The 23,167-nt window shown below is 36.0% G+C and overlaps 3 protein-coding genes across 14 annotated transcripts in view; all 3 read left to right on the forward strand.

Moving 5' to 3' along the window:
• Positions 1–1,779, forward strand: part of LOC105568975 (laccase-4-like) — a 20,706-nt gene extending 18,927 nt beyond the window's left edge. For all 10 annotated transcript variants that reach the window (XM_012025072.1, XM_012025073.1, XM_012025071.1 and 7 more), the window contains 2 exons: positions 935–1,150; positions 1,507–1,779. In XM_012025072.1, coding sequence (XP_011880462.1) covers positions 935–1,150; positions 1,507–1,658 — 368 coding nt within the window. In that variant the 3' untranslated portion in view covers positions 1,659–1,779. The remainder of the gene's footprint in view (positions 1–934; positions 1,151–1,506) is intronic.
• Positions 1,780–5,339: 3,560 nt separating this feature from the next.
• Positions 5,340–7,209, forward strand: LOC105569158. Its single transcript, XM_012025357.1, has 4 exons — positions 5,340–5,747; positions 6,023–6,273; positions 6,410–6,653; positions 7,114–7,209. The coding sequence occupies exons 1-4, from the start codon at positions 5,340–5,342 to the stop codon at positions 7,207–7,209; spliced, it is 999 nt and encodes a 332-aa protein (XP_011880747.1).
• A 1,117-nt stretch (positions 7,210–8,326) lies between these two features.
• LOC105568976 (sodium- and chloride-dependent GABA transporter 1-like) lies at positions 8,327–20,636 on the forward strand. 3 transcript variants are annotated; one of them, XM_012025075.1, is made up of 12 exons: positions 12,725–12,832; positions 12,909–12,937; positions 13,271–13,576; positions 14,037–14,171; positions 14,265–14,393; positions 14,604–14,736; positions 15,506–15,877; positions 16,265–16,481; positions 17,144–17,296; positions 17,485–17,688; positions 17,857–18,027; positions 18,179–20,636. In XM_012025075.1, exons 3-12 carry the CDS (start codon positions 13,276–13,278, stop codon positions 18,314–18,316), a joined length of 1,953 nt encoding a protein of 650 aa, XP_011880465.1. In that variant the 5' UTR covers positions 12,725–12,832; positions 12,909–12,937; positions 13,271–13,275; the 3' UTR covers positions 18,317–20,636. The 3 variants fall into 3 exon arrangements, with proteins under 3 accessions (XP_011880466.1, XP_011880465.1, XP_011880464.1); XM_012025076.1 differs by lacking the exons at positions 12,725–12,832; positions 12,909–12,937 and adding an exon at positions 8,327–8,646; XM_012025074.1 differs by lacking the exon at positions 12,909–12,937.
• Positions 20,637–23,167: the final 2,531 nt, after the last annotated feature.

Here is a 23,167-nt window from a genome sequence, read left to right on the forward strand (position 1 = left end):
TATATTAAACTCTTTAGTCAGAATCTTAAATCAAAGTGAGGCAGATATATGACAAGGTCACCGCAGGAACTCATTATATAAAGGAGCAGGTATCTTCTGTGTAATATTGTACAATGTAGCTTACTAGCTTAATTATTGCAGTTTGTGTTGCTCGGGGGATAATCTTACAGTGAGCGAAGCGGCACGTGAGAGAACATTAGCGCATAATAGAATTTACGTTTGACCCTGATGTTCGCATCTTCTGTTTCCCGCGAAAGCTGAGGTTATTGATCGGAAGCTTTCATCATCATAAATCACTTCTAGTGAGGGAGGCGTTATATTATTTCGTCGCAAGAACAATATTTGACGCGTCATCGCGATTTCTTCCAATACGATTGCGACAGCCGAGAGAAATCCCGCGACCTCTGATAACGGCACATGGAATGATTGCTCTCCTTCCTAAAGCTTCGCAATTACACGCAACTAATCGTAGCGTCGATCATCGGTCTGTGATTCTTTTTATCGAATTATTTTTTCATTGTCCATTCGCCTAACGATTTCCTGCATGACATAATTTTTTCTTGCCGAGATAAAATTTTTTTTGAAATAGGAACAAGAACGCCAATCATTACTTAGATCCGGGCAAGCTGAAGGTAGCCTAATAATTTTAAATTTAATATGCTACTATGTGATTTATTTCCGAAAGGACCTGATTTAACTTTACTTGTTTTTTGTTCGGTACAAATTGTTCAAACTACGGACAATTTTTTTATATAATTCAATACATATTCAGGATTATAATATGACTCGGTATCTCATAAAACATAATCACCTAATAATATAATTGAATATTATTAGAATAATTTTAGCTAAAGAATAGCGGTAATTCGAGAATAATTTTTTGCTACGAGAAATTCTATACGATTGACGTTAATTCGTCGTTGCTTTGCCACAGGTGGTCTGGATGATCTAGTTTATCATCTACACGGCTATAGTTTTTACGTGGTGGGTGCCAGACAATTTGGACGAAGTATGTCACTGCAAGAGGTTAAAAATCTCGATGAAAGGAGACAGCTGTTTTCGCGGAATCTCGATTGCGCGTTAGCCAAGGATACCGTCATCGTGCCCAAGTTCGGTGCCGTAGCGCTGCGGTTTAAAGCCGATAATCCAGGTAAAACCCTCTCCGCTAATCGAACTGACATAAATACTTAATATACAGACCTCAATTCTAATCGGTTTAATTGTTAATTTGGTAATTTCTTTCGGCAAATTGGAGATAAAAATTCTATTGTTAAAATATGTAAGGATACATCAGCAATTCGTGAATTATTAGTGATTGCAGGGCAAAGCAAATTGGATTTCAAAATAAATAGCAAAACTTTCTAACTTCAAATTTTAGTTGAATCATTAGTTCCAAAAATATTGAAATTTTCCCATTCTCTAATTTTAAATTTAAGAAATATTGTATAATATAATAGCGACGCTGTGAATTACCTCTATGAGACTAACTCTTATTTGATTTGGCAGGTTATTGGATGTTACGAGATGAGCATGCGACCGATTGGACTCGTGGTTTAGATGTTATCCTGCAAGTCGGAGACCCTAGTAACATGGTGTCCGCGCCACAAGACTTTCCCAAGTGCGGGTCCTTCGTCGGACCCGATTATTTCCTTATGTAGACTATTTAAATACATTAAAATGTATATAATTGTATATAACAGTAGCGTTCCAAGAACCTATAGTCGCTTTTAGATAAATTTTACAAATTTTTATGAATAAATATCCATTTATGGTCGTTAATCACTTGGAAACCTCCACCGTTTTTTTTTCTTTTTTTTAAAATCCCCATATTATCATAATTATTTCCTCGAAGGCAAAATTTTAATTACATGCCAATCTCTTCGCAATCTCTTCACCCTTCCATTTTCAACTTCAAGGAACTTGATATTAATTCGTAATATAAATTATAATTTCGCCGTAAATAAATAGTTCCTGGAAATCTGTGGCTTAAGACGCGGCGTAAACTTCGTAATTTTCAACTTTTCACAACTGAGCTTTAAGTAACATTCGTATTATCGTCGTAAGAGCAATCGTATCTCATACCTAGCGAGCGGAATTAGTACGCGACTTCTACCACGAATATATACGCTGCGGTGTTTTCACCGCTGTCACAGAAATAAAATGGTACCTCTCTTCTTGATTTCAATTAAATTTTTATCCGACAAAAACAGTCCACCTTGTAGAGGCCCTCCACCACCCCCGCCGCTTTTGATCGGCGGTCCTCTTTTCTTTACGATTTGGTTTCCTACATTTATATTATTTATTTCATTTTTCTTATAATTTACTTTACAATGCATACAATATTATGAAAGAAGTTATTACATTATAAAATTCAATTTTAGTTATTTTATTAAATTAATTTGCTCAAAGTACTTTTGTTAAAATTATAACTTGTATTAAAAATATAGTAATAACAAATATAACTATATTAGTATTATATTATTATGCATAATATGTTTCATGATACGATAATAATAAATATAGTTATATTCATTATTACATTCCAGTTTTAATTTTACCTATCTTTTTAATTATCGAGTTATGTCCCTCTGTCTCTGCCTACCCGAATCCCTACCTACCCGTGTTCCTATATATGGTCCTACCTATCCATTTTCCTATCTACCTGCGTTTCAACTTAATAAACCTACGAGTCTTTTGTTGGGATATAATTCGCGCGTGATTGGGATTTAATTGTAATCTTATCAATCTCGCACATATGCAAGAATATATATGTATATATATAAAAGAATAACCCACCCGAATTTTGACAAATCAAAAGAAATCCAATTATTTCGTCTATTGCCTTCCTTACATACTCCATCAGAGTGGTCAATATTGGCCACCTATCTCGTCGTATCCAGTTTTCTTTCGTTGGGCCAGGTTGGACATACTTTTCGTTACTCCTGGCCATACGTTCTGGTCATTTTGATCAACGGGAAGGAAGAAAACTCCTTCCATTATCGGCTTATCGTTACCGACAGATATTACGTATACTTTGAATTATATGCGAGTGTCGAACGTATAAAAAATGCACGTCTACGCGAGGTTAATTAAGAAAGAATGTTAATTAAAAAAAATTTACTACAGAAAATTGATCAAATATATTTCTACTTTCATTATTTACTCGAGAATACTGACCGTTTCTACGTGTAAAACGATCTTTGAATTCGAAATTCAAGTATAGACACAAAAAAAAATTTTACTTTGCGTTATGTGTAATTAATTGTAATATTTCGATATAATAAAATTTATCGTAAAATTAAAAGAGTAATTATTTCTTGACAATGTTTTTAAAAACCGACTGACCGCGAAAACTGACCTCGAAAACCGCCCGCTAAAATATGAAGATGCGTGTGATTATGCATGTTGTTCATGCAAGACGCATGAAAGTGTCGCAAGACATGCAGAATAAATGACTTGAGATTCAGAAAGAGGACCTTCCCGCACGATACAGATACCGATCTTGTAACTGAATATTATAGGGCATAGGTAATCAATAACTGCAAATAATGTATAAAAATATTTCAAACTTGCTCGACAAAATATTTAGAATCTCACGTCATATTATTTCACTCTTTATACGTATACCAATATCGTAATAAAAAATAGATAGGTTACAAGGGATTAGCTGGACGAATCAATAATACTCGCCACATTTCGTGTAATTTCTGCAATGTAGTTCAACGATTCTCAATATGGAAAATGAGCTGAATATACTCTGACTTGTAGAGTCTCGTGAAATGAAACGCACGTGAAAGAGAATTCAAAAACTCGTTGAACGTCGAAGACCCCGCTGTAGGAAGAAATAAATCCCATGGATCTTTCGGATTGCCCCCGATAGCAGTCATTTCGACAGAAAGTTAACGCGACGGTCGGTTTTCAATCATTGGCTCGTACATTTTCACTATTGCAATATTCTTTATATGGATCATGTTTAAATTGGCGACGATAATAACGAAATTATTCGATGAATAACGTCCTCGAAAATTAATACTGAAATTCGAAAAATGAACAATTTAATTAGTAAATAGAATAAACAAATGTGCTCCCTAAAAGTCAATCAATGGGTTATCACTGAAAACAGTGAATCGCTTCGTTATTTTCAGTAATAATCCACCAATTGGCTTTTGGAGAGTGTTAGGCCTGGTTTTTCATTTTCTGGTTAACTGTTAACAGTGAGAACAGAAAATGAAAAGCCGAGTCTAAATAGTGCAATGGGTACCTTTGGTTTATCCGTCCTTAGGGTATGTACCCAGCAGGAAATGATTCATTGATCGATGTCGAAACGGTGTCGAATCGAACATCGTTTCGACGTCAATCCATAAATCATTTCTCACTGGGTAACCCTTCGTGATAATAAGCCCCTCCACCGCGGCAAGGTAGTACCCGAGAAGGAGATTATCGACAAGAAATTATGCAATTATGTGCTCTCTAAAAGTCAATCAGTGGATTATCACTGAAAACAGTGAATATTCACAGTTATAAGTATAGCACTGAATAAATTTAGTGCTATAGCGCAAGATGCGCATAGTCGCGAGATAAGCGCGACATTACAATTTAGACCCTCCCGCGAATATCGCGATCTTTCGTCAGTAATTGAATCATTAGAAATTTCTGATGTACAGTAATTTTCTAGTAATTATTTTGTTGCTTTTCCGTAAGGGACGTGGGAGTAGAACATATAATTACGCTGCTCGATGCCACCTTCTTTTCTCTCGGATTTTTTGGTAACAAAACACACCAAAGCAACGTAATAATCACGATATTATTATCCGAAATGTTTTAATACTTTTATTACGCCATTTCTTACATCTTCAATCATTTCGCCCCTTCGTTTGACAGAAGTAATTAAATTTTGATTAGCTTTAGAGTTAATAAATATTTAATCAAAATTATCTTCATTAGTCACAAATCTCTTTAATCACACTTCTTAACTTTTCATATCAAATGCAAACTATTTCCTATAAAAACCTTGTTCAATTTATCTATGTCGGCTAAATGCCGGGTGGAAAAATAATTAATTAATTACAAATAAACGAATGACTCACAATCCTTTTTACTTGTACTTTAAATGTCCTCGTACAAAATATAAAGGATTGCATATAGGAGTATAAAACATTTATTTCCGGCCAAGTACGAGTGAATTTTCTCCCCCGAACAAAGGATAGGCGCTTTCGCGGTTCATCTCGGCGCGCACGTCAGACGTTTCGATGTAACTGGACGTAATGTAACCGCTATAACCGTGATTCGTTCTTTCGCGGTGACGGATAATTCCGAAAGATCAGGCTGACGCGTCAGTAATGTCCTGCCTGAGCGCGTTGCACACGCAGATAGGGACCCTGCTTTGCGTGCCCCACGAGGTATTATTTCTGCGACATAAGGTTTTCCGCGAATACGCGAAAATCGCGGTCGGACCGGACTTCATCCACACGCTGCCATCCTTCCTGATCCTGACAGCCGCTGCACTTGTCCTCTGGAAGAATCCTCCATCCTCCACGCGGCTCATGGATCTCGTAGGCGCGACGTTCATTTATAAAGGATTTCAGGTACAAAAATCTATGCGATCTCCCGCGTTAGCCAATACCCATCCGTATACACGTGCGTCTTTCAAGGTATCGGTCAGCTGGCTCGCGGTTAGCGCGCTTTTATGGCTATGGCTGATCCTCCAAAGGATACTCTATTGCAGTGTCTGGCGTTATTGGAGTTACGTGAGTGGACTCGTTATTATATTCTTCTCGTATAACTAACAAAGGAATTGCTCTCGTAACACTTGTGAATTGTCCGTTTTTACGTAAGAAAAGCGCCTGTGTGCCATAAAAGGGGGAATAGTTTTTTAAAGTTCCTTCCAAAGGAGAAAATGTAATATTTCGTGGAACAAAAGAATTTCAGTTTAATCATTATAATTAGTATAGCTGATTATAGGTCTGTATAAAGTAATAATCAAGCCAAACATTTTTTTGGTAAATTTTACATTTCGATCTAGGAATCTGAATATCGAGATATTTTGTACCCCTGGTGGCAACACGTCTGGTCCTCGTACTATCCTGTACCCGTGCAGCCGCCAGTGATGTCGGCTAGTTTTATCAGTTGGATCATTGCGATGTCATTTGCGATAATCGCCCTGGGATGTGCGAACTCTACAGAACGCCTGGACACTTTCTTTAAAGAAACCTTAATTAAATGTCAGGATACGTTCGCAGTAATCAAGTCTTGCGTGGAATGGTCACAGGAGAGGTTGGTATTGCGCTTCGTGTTTTAATTGTTTCTTTTCGCGCGTTAGCTTGTTAGTTCGGTGCAGAGAAATAGTGTTACGTATAATAATAATTCGTATAAAGCGAAACACCTTTTGAACAAATATTTTTGCTCTCAGAGAACAAGAGGTGCTCGTAACTACTGAAGCAAACGGGGAAATGGATGACGGCGAAATCTGCCTAGCTTGCAACAACGGTGGCTCAGAAATATTAAATGATACAAATATGGCACGTGGAGATATACATCCGATCTCCTACGGAACGAATTGGACGCCACAGCCAAATTTCTCCACGTTCAAAGAAGCACACCGAAAAATATCAATGAAATCAATTCACGCATTAACAGGCTTAAATGATGTTCAGGTGAAATAAGAGAGAGAGAGAGAGAGAGAGAGAGAGAGAGAGAGAGAGAGAGAGAGAGAGAGAGAGAGAGAGAGGGGGGGGAGGGGAGCTCTTTCTGCGTTTAATTGATGGTAGATTTATGCTTAATTAAAGTGTCGCAATGATTTCTCTGCTCCTATTATCTTTAAGTTTTTCAAAACGGTAACACGTTTATATACCAATAAAAATGTTAATTGCTTAATATTTGTGCTCCAAAAGAATTCATAAAATTTTGCACAGAAATATATTAGACTTGTAATATAAAGGCTTTAATTAAAAAAAAAAAAACATTATTGTAGGTTGAGCGCAATCACATTGATGAAGTTGTCGGTTTAGAACAAGAGCGCTTATACTTTTTAAAAATTTCGCAGAATCTTGAAGGAAATTGCGTTAAATAAACGCTGATGCGATATGACAAGGTAACACAGGGTGTTGCTTTCAGGATCCTGACAAATTTGCAGCTAAGCAAGTGCGACACCGACGCGGCTGTCACACCGTGATACCAAGCAATTCCACCGAGCAATCGAGCGAATGTTGAATGGACTTGTCAATGTTCATTGAACGATCATCATCAAAGTGGTCTTCGGTTGAGCAGTGCTAACGGGAAAATATTTTTCTCACAGACGGCTCGTCAACTTTGCAGATATTTAATTTGCATAAACCACGACCTTTATATATACCGATAAGAATTTTAGTTATCTAATATTTATATTGGAAGAAAATTTACAAAATGTTTTACAGAAATATTTTATATGTGTAATATGTAAAATCTAGATTTTATTTTTGAGAGATGAAACAATAGTCGAATGACCATTAAAGAAGTGTAACAGTTACGTGAAACGCGTAACATTACATGAGAGGTCACGTGCTATCCGATATCAATTATATCAATAGAACGTATGTATATAAAACTTTTATAAATAAATGTATAAACTTTTAACATTTGGATCATAAATTTCTTCAATATCTGCAGTACCTACTTTTCAGATAAATATTACGAATTTATAATAAGTTGTAATAAATTATAATATACCAATCAGCTCCAAAACTCAATCAAATTTTTGTCCTAATGATAATTATGTTGCTAACCTACCAATATGCGACATAAATGTTATTATTTTATTAACAATATTATCTTCACTAACAAAATATTACTCTATTCACCGTTATGTCTGCATAGAACAAACAAAACTGCATTATATATTTCCTTTATATTTTACGAACAGGTCTAAATATGAAACTTTTACTTGCAATTTTACTACTTCGACTAATATTTATTCAAGTAAATAGCAGGATTTGCCTAATTCGATTAATTTAAATTAATTAGAAAATAATAAAAATTGCTGTAAGAAACATCGGAAAAGAAAGAACCAAGTCGCGCAGAAAACAAATTGAACGGCGACAAGAGATCTTCTCGTTAGTTTAAAAAAACTTTATAAAAGCGTAGTGCTTGCGTCGAGCCACCCTCTTCGGTCCCTTTGATTATTTATCGGGTAAAAGGTCCTGCCGCCTCCGCCAGACCCCAGGACTCCGTCACTTTGCTTCGCCGGCTAGGGGGGATGCATAGAAATGCGCATGCGTTCGAAAGGAGTAACATTCCCCATCTTGTCCCGGAGCATTATTCTGTAACTACAACCCTTGTGGGGTAGGTCGCAGATATTCGTGACCAGCGTGACGCTGTCAAATAAACCTCATTCATTCCGAAAGTGCGCTTTTCCGAACGACACCCTTGACAAGTGAATCCGCGTGAGTCGCTCCGGGATCGATTCGAGCCGGGGAAGCCTCCCCGGGAACGATTTAAGAAGATTTGCTCCTCCGAAACGGAGTCGGGCGTGAACGGTCCTACGCGGCGTAACCAACGTCTGCCTCTCCTCGTACGATGTGATTATACGCAATACTGAATTTTACGACTACCACCAGACATAGTAAATCAACGGTCACGGCTGCTACATCGGAATTGTGTGTGCATCCCTTGGTAAGATGATCGATGTTTCACGAAATCGTATTGAAATAGAATTTTATCGCAAAATGTCATAGCGAACGACCGAGACACTAAAATATGTGTGTTCGTTTAATTGTCAGAATCATCTAAATCTCCATTTACGTTTAGGCAATTTATAAAGCGGCGTGATAAATGAACAATTTTTCTCACTGGCTAAAACGCAAATTACATGCAGGAGTAACTAAATTGATATAATATATAATATTGGCTCATACTGGAAAGCGATTGCATAAAGTTACGCACTTGGAATTCGACTATGCTGCTAATGCGTTGTAATTGATAGTAACAAATCTAATTCAAGTATCTGATAATCGATAAGCACGTATCGTATAATGATTATATTCGTACACGACCTACGTGATTCGCTTAACGATTAAGTATTTCCCTCGCGCAGGCAAGCGCATGATGCAGCAGCTGCATCGTCATGCCATGTAAGGTTCGTTAATTATGACAAGAATGAACATAGCATTACATTACGCATGATAATAGATTTATAAATCGCATTTTTGTACAAGATAGAATTTGTACAAGAGAGAATTAAATTACGCCGTTCAACTTTAATCCTCTTTGTATAAACCTTGTACATATATAGTACGATCACTTTTTATTAGAAAATGTCACGTTATATTAAATCTACTTTTTTATCAATCTGTGTTCAAAAGATATCGAAAATATCTTTTATAATAATATCGATATTGGAAAAGGCTTAAAAATATTACATAACGCGATACTTAATAAACAATGCTGGCCATATTTTCATTAAAATTATGAAAATGGAGTATTAAAATGGCGCAGAATTTAGTGATTTTATTTTTTTGGGGATAAAATATAAAGATTTCAATGTAGCTTTTGGTGAAATAATAATTTTAATATTACTCATTCTTATTGCTAGACATTGCTAGACATTAATTACGCGGCAAGATATATTTTTGACTCGTTCGCACGCATCGCTTCACAATTATCCTTCGCTTCGTTAACAAATTTTCCATGAGTCTCGTTTCTAGTGTGTGTGTCTTTTATTTTCTATGTGACTCCCCTTCCCACCCCTTTAATTCAAAGTATCCCCGATTGAGCCTAGTACAATCACGTTCTGACGCAATCGCAATCCGATTGGGTATCAGCGGCCTCGGCGTTGCGACGCGTCCGAATTTTACAACGAGATTCACGGTCCACGTGTGTACATAGACGCGATGTAAACTTGATATTGATTTTGCGTCCAGCATCCGTGCGCGTGGAGCGCGCGCACGGCCGACGGTGCGCGCGCGCATATAAACGCAAACATATGCACGTTACATACACACGCACGTACGTAGACACGTGTGTACACTATTTAGCACGTGTACCCTCTTCATCGGCGGTCCCAAATCAGCCGGGCTGCTAACGGTAAAAGAAATAGGGAGAGGATCCCTGGGAGAAGGGGTGCTTGAATGAGAATGAGTGAATGCGCGCGATATTGCAAGCACGCCTGTAGTAACGACAATACGCACAAATGGTCGCGATACATTGAATAGGAAACCGGTTCCTGGTCACCCGGGATCGAAGCAAAGTTTTGCGAAAAGTACGTGGCCATGGATGGTGCCAGCAGTCTGAATTAAATAAACTGACAATTATCTCCCACCTTCTAAATTGAGGGCCTCCATTCAAGAGGGATGTAAGTCAACTTATCCCTATTGATCCCTATTTTGTTTTACTGCAAAATAAAGATAAAAAGATAAGATTGAACCTGCTATCTTTGGAGAATTAAGTATTTGGATTTGGATAACTGAATAACATTTAAATACAAAATTGATATTAGTAATTAAAATAATACAAAAGAAAGACAATAGGGGCAATGGGAGCCGTCACCGGATAGAAGGTGATAAATAATTAATGTGAGATTCAAAGTATATGTGTTAAAGGGGTGGTGGTATCATAAGTATACCAAAATGTTAAACGTTTTGGTTAAACGTTTTTCTACAGCGTTTTTATTTTTATTTCGTTTCCTTTTAATAATTAATTTAGTACTTTATTTGTCTCAGTTATTTTAATGTTTTTTTACATTCATTTCCTTTTTATTTTTCTGACAAACCTCTGGTATCTTTGAGTTTTTATTCTTATTTAACTTTAGCCTGTAGACAACCCTCCGATACCTAACTAAGTATCAGACTGTCGAGATGCATTGCTGTGAAATCACGATGGATTACGCTTACATAAGTGTTCTTTCGATTACTCATAATCTCTGTATATTCTAATTGACGTTCTATGATTTTTGTATATTTTAACTCCACTTTAACTTCTTTGGTAACGACTCGTCACCGTTCAAATAATGACTTAGTTTTTAAATCATATTGTTACTGAAGAGGGTCACTTTCGTGACTTTAACATGCATGCATACTTATGATACCACCTCTTTAATATTATACTTTTAATCTCATATTTATTATTTATCACCTTCTATCCGGTGAAAAATTTGATTTTAAATTAATAATCAAAGAAGGTAGAGATAAAAAGGAACAATAGAATTTGAAAGAAATATTTCAAAAGAAGTTATTTTTTAATTATTTTTTTAATTATTTTTTCCTATAAATAATTCAGATTAATTTTTTTTCTCAAACTAATGTTTTATACGTATGAAAATATATACGATAGTCAAAAGAATTTACAGAGTGCACTATACAATTTTAATAATATTAAGTATAAATAAAAAAAATTAATAAGAAATAAATGCAAGAGACATCCGTTATTCTCGTAAACTTTATGTTTATGCTGAAATCTACTCTTGTTAATGGAGAAATTATTTTGAAACGGCTTCAAACGCGGTTACGTGGTATAGAATACGGAATACATTAACATGTTTACGCTGTTATTAATGATTTCATTCTTGATGTTGTTGCGTTATTAAACATTATATTGTTTAAAAGGTCAGCGAGATTTATGATATATATAATAAATATGTACGCTATCTGTAAACATGTTGGAAAATCGGCGAGGTAAATGAAACTGAGTAGAGTTATCGGAAAAGCAATCCCCGAACGACACTCGTAATTGCGTACCATGCAATTGCGTGCTAGACCTTATCGGAGCATGGGCGGAGAAATTTACCGTTAGGTGCATCGTTTTTTTCCTATGAATGCAATAGAGTCACGACGAAATGTCGCTATTAGAAAAAATGTGCACTCGTACTACTGCCTTCTCGGAAATCTAAATTGCTGCTAAAGTTAATCAGATAAATTCTCATTGAAGAAGAAAATCTGCACATTTAAAAGAAATCTTCATAATTGGTCGAATCAAAGAGAGTCACATCAATAAGAAGTTTGTAAAATTTTATAAACTTGCGAAAAAAGTAGAAACAGTTCTCGTCTCTTTTAATAACGGAAGGAACTTAGAGAAATAGAGGGAGACCCAAATGTTTTGAAATATAATTTTCGAAAGAATTGAAAGAGAATTGGAGAGAGAGGGAAACCCATGGGACTGCCAAAAATTTGTTCATAGCATTGTCCATCAAATCGGAAACTTGTGGAGTTGAGGACTAATGGTATGGCGTATAAAAATTGAGGTAAATTAAAAGTAGCAGCCTTCAATGAGATATCTGCCCAACGTTTCTCTATCGCTTTAATCACCAACTCTTGTGGGAAGTTAGTGAAAAGAGATGTTACATCCAAAGATATTAGTAATGAATCATCTTCTATAAATCTGTTTTCTATTTCCGACGAAAGATCAACTATCTCTGACATGTGAACTGGGTTTTTTGATTGACTGTTGTAGAATCTTGTGTAGAAACGAAGCAATTTTGTAAATAGGGCTGCCGAGAGAAGAGACAATGACACGTAATGGAAAACCGGGTTTATGTATTTTTGGCAGTCCGTAACATCGTTAGAGATTACCGTTCGTGCACTTTAGATGTTTATATGTTTATATGTTGAGTCATCTACGATTTTGTTGTCATGCCAAGATTTCTTATATAACTTGGTTTAGTTTATTCTCAAAATATCTTTGACGGTCTCAGTTTGTTTCTCTTATATGTTTATAACGATTGCCTAACCTTTGAATACTAAAATAACTAATTAGTCTTGGTCTTACATCCCTCGACTCCGGACGTTAATGAAATTATACTTTTAACACAGGACTCCATCCCGTTAAAATGCGTTTTTACTTGTATTTGACATAACTCTGTAACAAGGTAGGCCTACAATTATTCTACTGTGCAATGTCTATATACTTTTCATGTAATTTATATGTAAATCACTTACTTCTAGATTGCACTTGATAAGGACCTAAACCAAAGGTCGAAACGTTGTGGAAGCGTATTTAATAAATGTGGCCAGCTGAGGTCGATTAAAATTCGAAACATTAATTTTCATTATATTTTTAATTCCTCAAAAGACAACAAAGGATGAAGCTGTAAAGTTTTTCATACTTCGTCGAGTTACAGCAAGACATCGCGTGTGTCTTTTAAGCAGAATTATAGCTTAACTGCGTTATAAGATAGGACAAATTCATAATAATCGATAGTACGAAGGCCGTAGAGAATTTGCGTCTCATCCTTTCAATTACGTTCAAGGGCTGGCTTAGCGCTTTCTCCTGTAGATACTTAATGTCAACTTTCGACTTGTTTTAGGCTCCATGGCGGAGAAAATGTATTACTGGGGCGAGGAGAAGGATCAAGTCGACCCCGACCAGACCTTCATACAGTTCAAGGCCAAATCGGTGGCGACGGACAAGAAACGCGAGTCGTCTCGCACCTTGCCGAAGATGACGGTGTCTACCCCGCAGGGTAAAATGACTGAAATCAGTAATAGGGTGGAGGATGCCGAACGCGGCGGTTGGGACAATAAACTCGACTTCCTATTTTCTTGCATAAGCGTATCTGTCGGATTAGGAAATGTCTGGCGATTCCCTTATCTGTGTTATAAAAATGGCGGTGGTAAGTGTCAACCCTGCTGGGAATTTATTCATAAACATTCTCAAATGTTAAGAGCATTATCGTGTAAATTCATAACTGTATTATATATTATCTATTTTTTATTGCTATAAAGTAAAAGACTTATTTTTTTAACATCGAAAATATTTTTATAGTTGATTGTGTTATTTTAATCGGTCATTTTAATATAGAGTAGCAGAACTCTGTGTGTTGTTCTAGTTAAAAGCTTCTCCCAAGTTTTTTTTATCATAATTGAGGATGCAGGCAGCGTCAAATTTCAATAATGTTTGATATTCATTATTGCTCTCAACTTAATAAAGTAATGCAATTCTTAACATGACGAATTAACGGCGTGCATTAAAAGTTAATGGTCTTCTCAAGTTTAATTACAATCTCTGGATATAAAAAATATTATTACTATTTGCAAAATAATTGGTCGTTTTCTTTTGGGATTTTATTATAGGTGCTTTTCTGATCACCTATGGTATTGCAATGCTGTTTTGCGGAATCCCTATATTTTTTCAAGAAGTCGCCATTGGACAATATCTTGGAGCTGGCGGAATGTCGCTAGTAGGACAATTATGTCCTCTTTTGCAAGGTAATTATTATTTTTTAAAATATTTTTAGACATCAAGATACCTTGGTATGTTAATAAGTAATTGTTAACCCTAAATATATTATCGGATTTTAGGCGTGGGATATGCTACGATGACCATTGTATTCTTCCTCGACATATATTACTGCATAATTATTGCTTGGACTCTTTTCTACCTCATAAGCACGATCGTGAATTTACCAAGAGTACCTTGGAATGGATGTGGTAAATAATATTTTCTAATTGTTAAACGCTGACATTTAAAATGCTTTTATCGGATATCAGGAAATAAGATGATTAAAAAAATTCAAGTACTTTTCATTCTGTGTCTCTATTTTTATGTAAATATTTAAATTACAAAATATGATAAAACTCTGAATGAATCTAACACACGCTCCCTTTACCGTACAATGTCATAAGTTATTTCATTTTCAGAAAACTGGTGGAACACGGAAGATTGTTACGACGCGAACCGAGAAAGCATGAGTATGCACAGCAAAATAAATTGTTCGAATTTTGCCGAAAATACTACCTGTCATCATACCACGCCGGTAGAAGAATATTGGGAGTAAGTAGAGAATTATTAGTAAATGCTACAAAAATAAAACACATATAAAATGCTGCACGTAAAGTGTACACAATGAATGTGGTGAAAAATGCTCCATCTCATTCTAAATTTTTCAATAAAATATGATCTTTCGAACTAGGAAACTTTTTAAACTCGATAGCGTTGAGTTTAATAAAATGAAATTATATATATATATATATATAAAGTTTTATTTCATTAATCTGATTTCATCATCTGATGCATGTATATATATGTATACATCAGATTCATACCCTTGGGTAGTGCCCGTGAGTCATAGGCTGTGATGTAAGATGAAAGTTATTAGGGGATTTACGCGATATAACAACTATAAGAAATGCGACATTGATTTTCTCAAATCAGGTCATAGCATAGAGTTCCCTCGTGTATAATGCGTTTACGGAATTAATGTACCTATAATGTCGATGATATAATCATACCAGGAGAATGCGTTTGCACATGCATCGCAGATTTACAATTTATCGAACTAACTTCATAACAAAATTATCATTAGATTATGTATTTTTTATTAAACAAGTTAAGAAAAATATAACTTTCAGGCGTGTTAGTTAGTGCAATCGAATAACGTATGCATTTCTAATTCAATCTGGTATTTATGCTTACGTCATTTTTCTTTTTCTAAGAAGCACTTTCTGCAACATCTGCGATATTTTGTATTAATTATCGTAGCTGTATTTTCACAATTATTGTCAATACGAACAGACTGCAGAGAACGGTATTGAATTTTCAGGCAGCGAGTCCTCGGTATTACATCCGGCATCGACAGCATCGGCAAGATCCAGTGGGAGCTGCTAGGCTGCCTGATTGTCGGCTGGCTACTCGTTTACTTTATCATCCGTCGCGGTCTTCATCAGAGCGGTAAGATCATCTGGTTTTCAGCCTTGTTCCCGTACGTGGTGCTTTTCATTCTTTTGGGAAGAGCGGTGACGTTGGAGGGTTCCTACGACGGTTTGCTTTATTACGTGACGCCGCGATGGGAGGAGTTGCTCAATCCTGGACCGTGGATAGACGGCGCTACCCAGATCTTCTTCGCATACAGCATTGGCACCGGCGCCCTGCCCGCTCTGGGCTCGTACAACAAGTTCCATCATAATTGTTATAGGTAAGCGACGCGAAGCTGTTCCACCGTAGCTGGACATTGACCAGCCGTCTCGCTCCCACAGCGTTAAATTTTGATAAGATTTTGCTTATCCGATTAAATAACATATTCAGTAATTTTTCGTCAAAATGTTGGGGTATCAATGTATGAAACAAAAAAGATAAGAGCATACGTTTCCCTAACCGAATTTAACTTGGTCTTGCTTCAAGTGGCTCGAACAATCCGCATATATCATACTTTAGCCATTTCAGATCAAGTTGGTCTTATTTCGTAAATTATGATTCACGAATTATAGTTAAGGCTTTAAGGTGTTCTAGTCTTTAACCACGACGCACTAAACGTGGTGTCGTCGCTGCTGGAGTCTTTGAAAAAGGGAGTTTTGTCTTGCAGAGACGCAATAATCACTTGCGTAGTCAACACCCTGACATGTCTTCTGGCCGGTTGCGTAACATTTTCGATACTGGGTCACATCGCCCAGGAACAGCAAACGCAGGTGTCCGAGGTCGTCAAGAGCGGACCTGGTCTCGTCTTCCTCACGTATCCCGAGGTCGTTTTGAAGCTACCCGGTGCTTCGTTGTGGGCCATTATATTCTTCGTTATGCTACTCGTAAGAAATTGTTATTCCAACGACGGAATCGGCTGTCGCCTATGTTTGTTCATGTGCATCGCTATAAAAGTTTGGACACGTTGTCGCCCTCGGCAGGAAGTTTCTCTCGATACATCGTCATTTAACATCGTTTCTTTTTGCTAAGAGATATTGTGAAATGTTCATAGGAAACGATATTAAGTTAAAATGAGAAAGTGAGGAAACAGACTTCAAAAATTATTTTCCTTTCTTCACACGAGTTACGTAATAACAGATTTTTATTTTTGCACAATAAATTTATTTTATTTCAAAAATGATATAGTTTATTTAATTTTGCAATTATACATTCCACATGTAATTATTTGTATCAAACTTTATTTTTTCTCTAAGAATTTAAATTCTTAGAGAAAAAAAGCTAATCCGTAGCTCAAACTATTATTTGTATAATTCTTTTGCACAAGATCGATTAATAAAAACCGAATAGTAAATAAAGATAAAAATATTAATAAAAGATACATTTCTAGCTAATAGATTGTTAAATAACAATGTTAATTACTGTAAATCGTGTTAAATTTCAATCTAGATTATGGAGCAGCGATTAAGAGCATATGTAGAAACTAAAATTTTTCCGAAATCATTACTTAAATACGAAATTATATACGAATCGTCCCGTTTTTACGCAGATACTCGGCATCGACAGTGAATTTTGCATCGTGGAATCTTTCATAACCGGAATGGTCGACTACTGGCCGGATATACTTCGTCCTCACCGAATCAAATTCACGATCGCTATCTGCCTGATAATGTTCGCTCTAGGAATTCCTATGATCACAAACGTTAGTATCTAAATACATATTTCTATTTCCGACGTGCATAAAAGGCGTACAATTAAAAGTTACAGGCACCCTCTAAAAGTCAATCAGTGGATTATCACTGAAAACAATGCATATTGTTGCACGCATTGAATGCACTGATTGATTTTTACAAAGCACTCTATCGAAAAAAAATATTACGCCTGTTTCAGGGGGGAATTTATATTTTCCAACTGATGGATTTCTACTCCGCGAGTGGAATGTCTATTCTGTGGGTCTGCTTCTTCCAAACGATCGCGATATCATGGATTTTCGGGGCGCAAAAGTTCTGCGACTGCGTGCATCAGATGATGGGTATTCGATTAAATAAGTTCTGGTACATATGCTGGGTTTTGCTCGCGCCGGTGATTATGCTCGTAAGTATCGTATAATTAGTCACGTTTTCATCTAATTACATGGCAAATCAAGATTATTGCTTGCTTCAAAGGGAATTAATTATTTTTGTGCTTATTTAGCTTACGAAAGTCGCTGAAACATTTAAAATCTATTATGAGCGGTAAAAGGCTTCTTTTCTTCCTTTCCAGTTCATCTTTGTATTCCAAATTGTGCAATACAAACCACTCAAATATGGCAGTAGCTACGAGTACCCCACGTGGGCGGAAATAGTTGGTGTATGCTTGAGTCTTTCGTCTATGGCATGGATACCAGGATACGCGTTGTATTACGTAATAATTACGCCAGGATCATTTAAAGAGGTAAATTTCAACGCATTAGTGTGCAAATTGTATGCATATGAAACTGCTAGCTCGGACTATAATCATGTACATTTCACATAATGGCTATAATTATTACTGCGGGCTTCATTTGAATTGTAGATGTAATCTACCATTATGACTTTTTTTTCAGAACGTCCTGAAAGGTCTACAGCCGAATATCAAATCGCATGCAAAGTTACCAAAGGGCGAAAAGTCAGCCGTGATACCCATGTCGGAGAGCAGCGCGGGCTTAATCACGAAAAATAACAGTTTCCTGAGTCAAACATGATTAGCGTTAGCGATTACTTCTAACTTGTTAGGTTATACTTATCTTAAAAGTAATATTTATAGTAAGATAAATATATATATCTATATATAGTGGGTCCAGCACAATTGGACATTCAGTAGTAATTTGTGTCAAAATGGACGCGTGTCAAACTAATCAGTTTTATATAGTGTGCTCAGTTAAGCAATCATTACACTATCATTACATTATTATTTATTTAATGATAAGTAATATATTTCTTTAGCAACGTATTTCTGGTAAGAATGTCAAAGATTCTCCTTAATTCCTTAATAGCTGGTTGATTATAGCATTTTAATATTATCATGTTTTAGTTCTTATTGCTTAAAGAAAGAAACGACTTTTTCGAAAAGATTTTCCTTAAGAGAGATTATATATAATATATACGTGATAGTTATATGCTAATTTAATAATGGATTAATGTTTTAAAAACAAAGTAAGATGTATTGTCTCATAAGACATGTTCGAAATTCAATTATTTAAATTCTTTGTTAATATAATATATAAACTATGCCAGCTGTTAATGTTTTAAGATAGAGAATTTTAATCGAAAAGAAACTTATTTGGTGATCGCAACTAGACTCGTACGTGTTGACCAAGCTGATAAGATACTCAGTAAAGGGTATAATAAGTATTGGAAACGGGACGGGAAGGAATATTTAGAAGTAATAATAGTATACACCGCGCTAGTATTACAGATAGCTATTTACGGGCAATTTGAAAGAAGTATATTTTTATATCGCGATTATATCGCGATAAGTATATGAATTTTTAACGGAGAGATAAATCGTTTGGTTGATAATTCGGCTGGTTTGAGGAAACAGAAAGTTCTGGCATTCAAGTACGGCCTGCCTAAGGCGAACAGAAATTTTATGTTTTCATCGTTTACTCCAAGTGATACACTGGTAAATGTTAACATAGCTGAAAGCTCTTCCAGGTGAACACGTTAAGAGATATGCTGCAGCTACATAAAATAGAAACATATAGCGTGTATAGAATAAGGATACTGGCACAGTTACGAAATATATTCAATATCTGAAGTACAAGTAACAAAATAAAAATATAATTTTTAATATTCGTATAAAAATCGAGACGACCCAACGCGTTCACCGAGAAGAGACATTTTCGATTCCAACCAGTCGCAATAATCAACTGGACTGTAGCAGGATAAAGAATATTTCTATCACAAAGTTCTAGCAGTTTAAACTGCATTCAACTTCGACGGCACAAGTTTTAGATTTTTTCACGTTATATATTTATATAACGGATATATAATGCGTTTATAATACGTTTACAATGCGATGTATAGGATTAAAGAAAATATCTGTTTTATTCTTGAAATTCGAATATTCTTTTCGGAACATGTAACGCCGGTGATGTATTTCTACAATTTTGTATCAACCGTTGCTTTACATTTAAACAGGAAACATTTGCAATTAATTATATTTGCATTTGCAATTCGCATTTGCGATCAATTACAGTTGAATATTTATAGTGCCTGAAACACTTCTTTGACAGTATTTGGTAAAATTAACGTTAAATTTATACGAAAGATATGTTGTATATCTATATATAATTATTCGAAAAGAGATTAAGATTTTTATTCCATGAAATATGTTATCATAGTTCTCTCAATGAAACTTGCAACCAGAATTTTAACTTGTTCGATCAGTTCAAACATCAAAGTACATCTTGTTGGAAAAATTCCGCAGTACAGATATAAAATTATTTCATCGCGATTTATTAGTAACCAAACTTATTGCTCATGATTTTCTACTATTTAAAATTATTAAAATATTTTTTCGACATAAAATAATTTCTATCTGAAAGATTTCTTATTTGCTCGATATACAAAAGCAATAATGACGGAGGGAGTGCTTTTTCAACCGGCCTAATTAATTGGGAATATTTTCTCTTATTTAGTCCGTAAAGTACTCGTAATCGCGAACGCTATTCGTCGAAGTGTTGCAATTGTTGACGTTGTATAATACTAAGAAATGGCTGATAGCTTAACGCGATATTCGTTTCTATTTTAGTACCGTACTGTTGCGATGCGAAATACTTCCAATAGTAAGCTAAGAACCGGACGATATTATAAGCCAGTCGGGTCTGCGTTGAACAACATGTATCTATAGTATTGCTAATTTGTAATTTCGTTTAACGATTGATAGATTGGCAATATACGATATACATTTTACTGATTTGAACGGCGACCGCTTGCGAATGATCGCATAGAATCAGATAGTTGTACACGCCGGGCGCTAATCTCGCCTGTTTGATTATTAATCAACAAATTATTCAATGACACGCGAACATGAAAAATTCTTTCACACCCATTGCGCGAGTAACACTGCGATTATATGTGTAACGTCGCAAACATTTGTTCAGCGCGTGATAGCATAATAACGTATTTCCCGTGTGTAACTGTATTCTGTAAATGTATTCAATGTTGCAACGTGCGTAAGCACGATCAGGGCTACAAGCATAAATTTCCGTAATTACACTGCGATGTTTGTATACGCGTTATTGTCGAGAAGATTTGCCGACCGCACGGACAATTTGATCATGGCTCTACGAATCGGTGTTCGTTGCTGGAAGAATTCGTACAAAGAAGCAAATGTATTACACAAATTACATTTCTATATACATATATACATTGTATGAATATTTTATACAGTGTATAATAATATTAACCTTTGAAAATCAAAAAATATGCCGAGTCCAACGGTATTATTCTTGTGAATGAAAATTAAATGCGACGAAGGGGGACCCGTTTCCTATCATTAAAATTTGGTCACGAATTTTGATTAAATCCTCAATTCCTCGTCATGCGCATGAGAAAATTATTTATATCGTTCATATTATTCGTTTTTACAATCAAAATTATTCGAAGTATAATTTGGAAACTTGGACACTCGGATACGTGCTTCTCAAAATATTTTGCAAATTTTTCACGAAACGCGTGAGTTCTAATATTTATTAAATTTTGCGGAAGATATAAAATTTTGTTAAACGCAAAGAAATTTTTATTTAGGTCTAGATATAAATTTGTTGTATCATTTCAAGAAATAAAAACTCAACATACATAATATCTTAGTATGATATCACAAAATTTTCTCATGAAATCTTAGCTATGTAAATTGTTTGATTCTTTCATGATAATGTGCTTTTAATTGCAACATCTTAACTGTTATCCCTGGGTTTATTTTAGTACTTTTGACGATTTCTGACCAAAATTCTTTACTGACATATCTGCGAGATTTATCGACTGCGTCGACACGAGTTCACACAGCGTACTTCGTATCTTGAGAGCCACAATTTCCTACGTTTCACGGAGAAGCGTAGGAAACGCGTAAAAGAGTGAGAATATTTCGAAACGTGAGGTGTGTAAGAATTTTTAAATATATTTTTAGTAAGTCAGACGTAGTGTATAATCCGAGTCGCAATGTCGTACACGTAATCGAGGGTTGAAATTCGTTTAGATTTACTTTCCGAGCGCAGTAAAAAAAAATGCGCTATTCGCGAATGTGTACTGGCTTGGCGCAGTGAATGTTTCACATATTTGTGACATTACGTATACGTTTCCGGCAAAATTGTATCGATATATGTACTTGAAATAAACATTAACGCCTAATTATTGTAATGCAGTACTCGTACCCGCAGCGGTAAATAAGACTTCCCACCCTGTTGATCCAATATCTGTTACCATTGTTATATACAATTGTTTATATACCATTTGTGGATGTTTGCTCTCGTAACGCGTGCATCAGTTTAATAATTATTTCAGGGTGCAATTACAAAAGCAGATTAGAAACATCTATTAACTGCTATCAGCAGTGGTACCAATATTTTGAATGCCAATAGAATTTGCGTGTACAATTCCGCACAGATGATTCGTGATTCAAGAATGAACGTAACATTTCGCGGTAACAGAGATTATTCGTAATAAATGTAATTGTGTAATGCTCCTGTAATATTTTGCCGCACAAACAGACATTAGCAACTGTACGGTTTGCTAACAACGTAATGTTGAAACAATTATATGTAAAATTTTCGGTGCCTCTTTCACCCGTAATTAACGCGGCTTTTACCAAACGGTTCGGTCGAAAAATTGTTACTTTTATCGAAAAAAAGCCCTGTGGAAGAAACGCCGTCGAAAAAGATACTCGGGTTCAAAACTTTCACAGAGACGGTGACGGTGTATTTCAATTAACAATTACAAAAGTATTTTAATTAGTAATTAAGCGCCGGACGGATGCACCATGATGGAAACGCGAACCGTCTTTCGCAACATGTGTCACCCTCGAGGGTGGGGTTTCGCTGTATTTCAAACATACCCGCGCCATGCGCGCGTTTCAGCCCCGACTTTTTTCTCATTTCGTGAAACGACGCGTCGTTCCGCGGTGTGTTTTACGACGGCTAAAGACGACGACGGGACGGCGGAAGTGCGGAAGGCCGTGTGTATGTCGCACCGTCTACCACACTAAACCCGATCGTTACGCGGTCTTTTATTTTGCGGCGGGGGCTATTATCGGGGTGCTAGCGCATCCTCTCCGTGGGGTCCACCTATTACCCCGGTCACCGGCCACATTCCCTTTTACGTAGATGGGCGTCACTGTTAAGACTTACGTGCGAAACGCCTTTCGATCATGCACGAAAAGAAATACACTTTGCTAAAATTAATAATCTCGCGACCAAGTTGAACCCGCATTTCATTTTCTCCCACTTTTTTTCACCTTCATTTTGACGCATGTAAATGTATGATTTTATGTACACGTTTCGCGAACGAAGAAAATGTACCACGCCGGAGAAAACGTTGTTAAAATGTGCTGTCTC

Source organism: Vollenhovia emeryi, unplaced genomic scaffold, assembly GCF_000949405.1.
Source record: "Vollenhovia emeryi isolate VEMERY1.0 unplaced genomic scaffold, V.emery_V1.0 DF939126.1, whole genome shotgun sequence".
Taxonomy (NCBI): Eukaryota; Metazoa; Arthropoda; class Insecta; order Hymenoptera; family Formicidae; genus Vollenhovia; species Vollenhovia emeryi.

Bases quoted from the DNA above. Each gene is read 5' to 3' on its own strand.
- LOC105569158 (XM_012025357.1), top strand. From the start codon at position 5,340: ATGTCCTGCCTGAGCGCGTTGCACACGCAGATAGGGACCCTGCTTTGC. The intron at 6,274-6,409 runs GTTGGTATTGCG...TTTTGCTCTCAG, and splicing joins GTGGAATGGTCACAGGAGAG to AGAACAAGAGGTGCTCGTAA. The intron at 6,654-7,113 runs GTGAAATAAGAG...TGTTGCTTTCAG, and splicing joins CAGGCTTAAATGATGTTCAG to GATCCTGACAAATTTGCAGC.
- LOC105568976 (XM_012025076.1), top strand. From the start codon at position 13,276: ATGGCGGAGAAAATGTATTACTGGGGCGAGGAGAAGGATCAAGTCGAC. The intron at 16,482-17,143 runs GTAAGAAATTGT...GTTTTTACGCAG, and splicing joins TATTCTTCGTTATGCTACTC to ATACTCGGCATCGACAGTGA. The intron at 17,297-17,484 runs GTTAGTATCTAA...CGCCTGTTTCAG, and splicing joins GAATTCCTATGATCACAAAC to GGGGGAATTTATATTTTCCA.